The sequence below is a fragment of the Morone saxatilis genome, unplaced genomic scaffold (genome assembly GCF_004916995.1).
Source record: "Morone saxatilis isolate NCDOM2014 unplaced genomic scaffold, NCSU_SB_2.0 Contig23, whole genome shotgun sequence".
Classification (NCBI taxonomy): domain Eukaryota; kingdom Metazoa; phylum Chordata; class Actinopteri; family Moronidae; genus Morone; species Morone saxatilis.
In genome coordinates this window covers 16,208,976-16,215,983 of record NW_023339796.1, presented here as the reverse complement: position 1 = coordinate 16,215,983, position 7,008 = coordinate 16,208,976, and the positions used below count along the sequence as shown (strand labels likewise).

The window sequence follows — 7,008 nt, the reverse complement described above, 5'->3', positions numbered from 1 at the left end:
TAGAGAGTACTTGTGTTGTTTTCATGCCACAACCCACCTTGTATTGGGAGATGGGTCTGTTACATAATCACTCTCTAGCCAATCAGCGCATTGCTTTTTCTCTCTCGCCTAAGTTCAACCAATGAGGTGCGTTGAATCTCGAAAGGTAACCGCCCCTAAAACAGACGAACAACAAAAATGGAGTCGTGAACTAGTAGCAAGTTAGCTTCAGAAGGACGTTCAATTCCAGTTTTTGTGTAATTACCTTTACATGGGCGCAATTTCCAACTGATTTGAAGTGGCGGGATGCGATCCTATCGAAATCATACTAGTTGATGTTTTGTAGCAACCGTAAGAAGCTGTCGCACGGGTAAACAACCCGGTATCTTGGCTACGACAAAGACAACAAGGCTTAGTGGCTAGCTAGCTGAAGCAGTAGCATCTGCTCGTTTTCACTCTGTGTGCTCGGGAAGGAGGAACGGGACTCGGACAGAAATGGAGAAGGTAGGTTCACAACTATGTTTTTGCTTAATAGTTTAGGTATAGGTGTTTGTTTAAATACTTGGTTGTTATCGTTTTAGTTGGATGTGTTGCTTACGTGGTGGCAGACAGGACGCAGTGTAAATACTCTGTTAGTAGCACGTTAATGTTACTGCCTCGTTAGTTGACTGTAAGGGGCTCAGTTGTTCTCTGCTACCTAGTAATGGCTGTTGTTGTTGGCCTTTCCACCCGGGACTTTCCGTTCAAGACAACTGCAGGCACGGAGGAGTGTTTATGTTCATACTTTGTGTTCACAGGGAGACTTCTTGAAGGGACTACCTGTCTACAACAAAAATAACTTCAGCAGGTTCCATGCAGACTCTGTATGTAAAGCATCAGTAAGTCAACTTATTTCTCGTCAAAATGCTAAGATGTTAAAGCCTGTTGTTACTTCATGGTGTGATTAAAGTCTTAAAATTCAAGACATGTTGTCACATACTAGTACTAGCTTGTTTCCTGGTGTCATTCTAGCCATCTTATAGACTGACATGGATCTTGTTTTATTGTTTTAGAACCGTCGACCATCTGTGTATCTTCCAACCCGGGACTATCCATCAGAGCAAAGTAAGTGTGTTAGATTTTAAAAATGTTTACAGAGCAGCTCACGTTCTCTCACAACTGATGAAATATTGTAGTTCTGAGGAAAATGGCTTACCCCAAACACACAACATTTTTTGCCTAGTATTGGTCACTTCACTTCCTGAATGACAGTATAGTTATCACTCACTGATTTCAACTGCATTCTTTATGTGTCTCATGATATAATCAGTGTCTGCCCTGTCTCTCCTCAGTAATCGTCACAGAGAAGACAAACATCCTACTGCGATATCTTCACCAACAGTGGGACAAAAAGGTAAAGGTTTTTTTAAAGAAAGTTAATGTAATAGAGGAGACAGTTGGTGCTAACGGTACTATCCTCTGTTTTGTGGTACACGGTTTGTTAAATGTGTTTCTTTCTTACCTCATCAGAATGCAGCCAAAAAGCGAGAGCAGGATCAACCAGAGGGGGAGAACACGGCGCCTCCACGGAAAATTGCTAGAACAGACAGTCGGGAGCTGAACGAGGATTCATAAATTGCTGTGCTGTTGATGCACACCCAGCAGAGACTGACCTGTACAAACAATGCATACACAGATGCAGGATACATGTTTGCAAACCCAGGCCATGACACTGAAGCACACAAGGGGCGATACATTTCAGACCACAGTCGCATGACATTAATCCCAAAAAACATTGGTCTTAATGTTTGCAGTTGAGTTCAGATTTCCTCTTTAACCAAAAAAATTTTTTCCCTCAGTTTATTTACTACTTTCTCCCAGTATTTTCTTTACTTCTAAGAGACCTCTGCCTCAGAGTATTTGTAGTTTGAAAATAACATACATCTACCTCCTTATTCCTCAACCCCTCTGGTTTTCTTTTAAATATGCAGGGAGTGAAGTCATTGCTCCTCTGCTGCTATTTAAGGGTTTACAGCTGAAGTTAATCATACCATTACTGAGATATGCACGATTTTAGTTTAGTCTATATAAGTGAGATGTCATCTTTTGTGGCTCCTACTTCATTAGGAATTTTTAGTTTTGAAATATGTAATGACAGTGACCCTTAAAATTTTATTTTAGTTCATCCTTTGTGACTACTGTCATTACAGTAACTGAAAATAAAACTGCACTCTGTTCTTCTTAGGTTTAATTATCCTTTCAGGGTTTGCTATGGACTGTTGTGGAAAAAGTGAGTTCTGAAAGAAATGTTTTCACCCCGATGAATAATGATTTATTGCCTTAAATGGAAGTGAGCGTGTTTTCACTGTGTCTTAGAGTGTTTACATTGTTGAACCACTGTTGAGTTAAATATATATTGGCATGTCTTTTCAGTAAGAACACATTCAAGCCAACAGTCACACTAGAGGATGCAAACTCTTTTTGTACAGTGTGACCTGCAGATTTTGTAGCCAAGTTTGATGCTCAGTAGTTTGAGATCACCACTTTATAAGCAGCGCTTGTATCTCTAATTGCAAGGTTAGCACAATGTTTTATGGAATATAGGTGATTACTGCAGGTATTTAGCTGTACAGATGTGTAGGCTACTCCTAAGGACTGCTATCCATCCTTATTATAAATGTGCCATTCACATTTGCTTAAATAGGTTGATCATTTAAATCATAACGAGGGACGGTGTGTTTGGATCTACAAGCTTTTAGCAGCAGGACTAAATAAACACAGTCTGTTTGCTGCTCATGAAGTCAGTGACGCTCATCATAATGCTCCACAAGTCTTGTATATTTGTACAGTATGTATATTGTGATTTTCTTTACCCTTCTGAACCCACTCTGTCAGGCAACAAGACACTGACTCACTCTTGTTTTTTCTCCCCAAGTCAGCCATAATGTGATTTCATGTTCAGTCAATTAGTTCTCCTGTGTTGGAGGGATATAAGTCAGTTTGGTCAAAACAAAGGAAAGCATTTTATTTTATTAGCACCTTTCGAAACATCACTTTGCGTATCTGTAAAGATCAATCTGCTGCAAATTGTGTTTGCCACATTTTCAATAATGTTTGGCACAAAAGACAGTTGAGTCTATTAATGACATTTGTAACTTTTTGTAACAGATCGCTGTTGAAAGGTTATGGAGTATATGTTCAGCTAGGGTGATTTATGTAAGTCAAAACAAGTAGGATACACACTGACTGTAAGTTCCCTCTGTATGAGTTTAAACCAGAGAAATGCAGTGTTTTAGTTTCCCAACTCTCCATAGAAGAGTGCTAATTCTACTTTTGTCATATGGCTTGTATTACATCGTTGGATTAAGTTTGGAATGTGGTTTTTGTTTCATGCTTTGCTTTGAGTTTACTGTATAAATGTATTGTTGTCAATTTTAGATCTTGTTCTTGTATAGATTACACTATGACATACAGTAAAGGCTGTAACTCATAGTAAACAGCAACACTGAAAAACATCCCCTCCTTCATTAAGTATTTATTTTAGATCCCAATAGTGGAGATGTGTATTGGGCAATAGTAATGACACTGAATTGGAAATTATCTTCTAGCAAAGATATCCTTGATAGAGTATATATGTCCTGTTCTGAATTTAAGTCTTACTACTTTCCTTAAAAATTAAGTTTACATATGTCCTGTTTCCGTACAGTTATATGTATTTACTGTTAACAAAATCAGCCAATGCGTTAACTCTTTATGGATGTTTATTTAAGTGAGATTTATTTGCATTATAGAAGTACATTCACTAATTTATGTAGTAAAATAATTCATAGAAAATCAAAGTTAAGAAAAATAGAATATTTTTTATGGTCACAGTGAATATAATCTGACCTATTGCGGAAGAATAAAATGGCTTTGAAGGTGGTTCACAACTGAAAAGACATGATGGACATGTAATGCATGCACTTTACGCAACATGCATTTAATACAGGCATCAGAATGAGAAACAAATGTGGAATGGGAAGCTGCTGTTTATGTCCTTTGACAAAAGGGCTCATTGATGATCAGGTCCTGAAAATCTGTTCTGGTGCTGTTGAAATCCAGGCAATCATGCAGTATTTGAACCTTAAGTAAAGGTTACTCGAGCCCCATTCAAGGAGTTACACTTACTGTACATATTTTACATGGAAGCTAGATAATCAAGTGTTAATAGATACAGTATAATACTTTGTGCGAAGTAAGTTGCATCTAGAGTGAAAGTTAACGCTCGCTGACCCTACATGTGGTCCTGGTGACTAAGGTGTTCTCTTACAGTGCAGGTGTGTTGCCTGAACATCTGTACATTGCTCTCCATTATTACATTGGTATGGTAGAATATTTATTAACTCTTTGAGCCAGAGTTTTCTAAATCACTCAATTGTCTTGATTCGCCTTTATCTGACTCATTAGAGGGTAATTCTTCCAGGGTTGTATTTAAGTCAGCCCTGTTGGGCTGAGGGTTAGCAGGCTGGGTCGCTGGTTGTGTCCCATTCACACACACCACAGTCCCCTCTGATTTGCTAAAACTGAACAGCTTCCCGGGACTAAATGTCCTGTTGGGGGACTGTGACCTCTCCTGGCCACTAGGGGGTACTGAGGAGGTCACTGTTGACCCTGGCGTTGCTCCCACTGCCACTGCTGGCTCCTTTTTCACCTCAGGTGACTTCAAGAACTTCAGAAATCCCGGGAGCTTTGCCTCCCCTCCTGTGGGGGACTGGGCTGGTGAACGCGAGGTGCCGGACGAGAACTTTCCCTGGAGAGGGATGATCTGCTTCAGCTTCATCACATTGTTGTTTCCCAGCAGAGAGCTGGGTCTCTTGGGCTTGTCCCCTTGCTTGCCCCCTGGTGTTTTGTCGTGGTGGTGCTGGTGCTGGGAGTCCGCTTTGTGGTAGTCGCTGTCCTGACGGGCCTCAGCCTGCAGCTCAGCCTGACGATGAAGCTCCTCCTCTTCACGTCTGCGTCTGAGCTGCTGTTGGAAGTGCTGCTGGGCCTGTTGCTCATGCTTCTAAATGGCCCGCCGTGTTGGAATGAAGACACGGAAGAGGAGAGATAAAGAGTCACAGGAAGAAAGAAAGATGGCAAAAGACACAGTGAAACAATGACAGAGAGGAAGACAGTGGATAAGGAAGAGCATAAATGTGCATAGCAGAGTAAGCAGCACACAGTCATAACAGTGCTAGTTTAGATTAGTGTTTACTGAGAGTAACTGTGTGCCCTCTGTCATTTTGCATTTTTAGTGCTGAAGTAGTTGTCATACTATCCTGCAGTTACTTCACACAAACAAGTGGTTTGGGGATTATTTGCACTAAAAATACTGACTGTTGCTCATTGTGGTGTTTTTCTCTTTTTCTCTTCACAAGAAGACACCATCTAAGACACCATCAAGTGCAGACAAACATTGTGAAACACATACAGTTATGTTGTTGTTAGGCTGCACTAGTGTACATCTTTGGACAATGCACACCAAGAGACCAAGGGACACAAAGGGATATATATATATATATAGAAATATGATAGTGTAGTTGGCAGCAAGCCTTACATTGGCCGAAGGTCTTTCAAGCTATGATAAAACTATACCTTGAAAGCTTCCCTTCGTCGGTACTCTAGCTTGGCCATTTCTTCTGCTACCCAGCCAGGGATATCAGGTATGGCAACATGGATGATGTACTTTAGGAGGATTGCAAAGTGCTGTAAACCACGAGACCACAAAGGGACAGGCTTAACACAATGTTACATCAAGGCACAATCACATTCTGTTTCCTATTCGGAATTTTTCTTCTTCAGACCAAACAGCAAACACATACAAAAACTCTTGTGAGGTTTTGTCTTCATTATTGGATGTGGATTAAAACATTTATTTTGAAGGTTTTACAAAGTCACAACAAAAAATAGCAGGCCATGCACCTTCTTTTCTAATATTCAAAGAGTGTCATCTGGGGAATAAAACGACATTCTCACAGAACAGAGAGCGTACCTCCAGTAAGACAATTGAGATGATGGTCATCTCAGGACTCAACCAGGGGAACAGACGCTGGAGCTGCCCACACTGACCAATCAGGTAACAGTTAACTATAATGGCTATCAAGCCCATGGCCTCCATTGCAGTCTGATGTGGAGAGAAAGAAAGTGAGAGACATTTACAGGCTGGTCTGCTCAGATGCACGACCGTATGAACGAGGTCTCCTGGAAGGCTTTGCTGACATTTTCCAAAACAAAACGCACTGACCTGCCATTGTCCGATGTTCTCCACCCTCTGTCCAAAGGGTCTCTGCAGGCCGGTACAGAGCTTCAGGGCATCGCTACGGATCTCAATGATGTTGTTGATAAGAGCGCACATGGCCGCCAGGGGAAACGCAGAGGAGAAGAGCACCACATAGCCAAACTGAATGAACATTTCCTGGTAGTCCTGAAGCGTGTCCTGTTGGGGTCAAACATCATGAGAAATTGTTAGTATTTTCATGGGCACACTGTTGTGAGATTGGATATAGATGATTTTGTATGGCAGTAGATTGTCCCACCTCATATGTCTGCATACAGCTCTCAATCTCAGCCTGGGTGAGAGTGACAGTTTTGGGTTCTTCTGGTGGATCAATCCATGACTTCTTATCCTCTTTCCCCTCACCTGCATTCTTTCTTCTCTGACAGAGAGAGTCAGATTCCTTTGGAGAGGACACAGGGGCATTCTCCTTGGTCTCCTGCTAATGTAAACATTAGACTACAATACTTTCTCTAGTGGCTTCATCTTAGATACTTAGATCTGTCGGTGTACTACCAGGATGAATGAGTCTCCACAGACATGATCAAACTACATAAAACAAGTTGAACTGTTGCAATTAACTAAACATAATTTGAGGTTTCTGTTTCTTTAAAGGACTAGTGTGTAGGCTTTAGTGGCAGGTCTGTCCGTTCTGGGCTACTGTAATGTGCCGGTTCAACATGGTGGACTACGTGGAAGAGGACCTGCTCCATCTGTAGATAAAATCATCTCATTCTAAGGTAACAAAAATGCAATTC

The 7,008-nt window shown here is 41.1% G+C and overlaps 2 protein-coding genes across 2 annotated transcripts in view; one reads left to right on the top strand and one right to left on the bottom strand.

Annotated features, from left to right (window-relative positions):
• Window positions 1-157: 157 nt before the first annotated feature.
• Window positions 158-2,920, top strand: LOC118334652 (DET1- and DDB1-associated protein 1). The gene is made up of 5 exons (XM_035670661.1): window positions 158-483; window positions 777-857; window positions 1,032-1,083; window positions 1,311-1,372; window positions 1,489-2,920. Exons 1-5 carry the CDS (start codon window positions 475-477, stop codon window positions 1,591-1,593), a joined length of 309 nt encoding a protein of 102 aa, XP_035526554.1. The 5' UTR covers window positions 158-474; the 3' UTR covers window positions 1,594-2,920.
• Window positions 2,921-3,077: 157 nt separating this feature from the next.
• The window catches only part of ano8a (anoctamin 8a), a 15,759-nt gene continuing 11,828 nt past the window's right edge, over window positions 3,078-7,008 (bottom strand). The window contains exons 14-18 of the mRNA XM_035670660.1: window positions 6,513-6,653; window positions 6,221-6,412; window positions 5,969-6,100; window positions 5,572-5,682; window positions 3,078-4,999 (exon numbers count right to left, since the gene is read on the bottom strand). Coding sequence (XP_035526553.1) covers window positions 4,337-4,999; window positions 5,572-5,682; window positions 5,969-6,100; window positions 6,221-6,412; window positions 6,513-6,653 — 1,239 coding nt within the window. The 3' untranslated portion in view covers window positions 3,078-4,336. The remainder of the gene's footprint in view (window positions 5,000-5,571; window positions 5,683-5,968; window positions 6,101-6,220; window positions 6,413-6,512; window positions 6,654-7,008) is intronic.

Bases quoted from the DNA above. Each gene is read 5' to 3' on its own strand.
- LOC118334652 (XM_035670661.1), top strand. The intron at 858-1,031 runs GTAAGTCAACTT...TTATTGTTTTAG, and splicing joins ACTCTGTATGTAAAGCATCA to AACCGTCGACCATCTGTGTA. The intron at 1,084-1,310 runs GTAAGTGTGTTA...GTCTCTCCTCAG, and splicing joins GGACTATCCATCAGAGCAAA to TAATCGTCACAGAGAAGACA.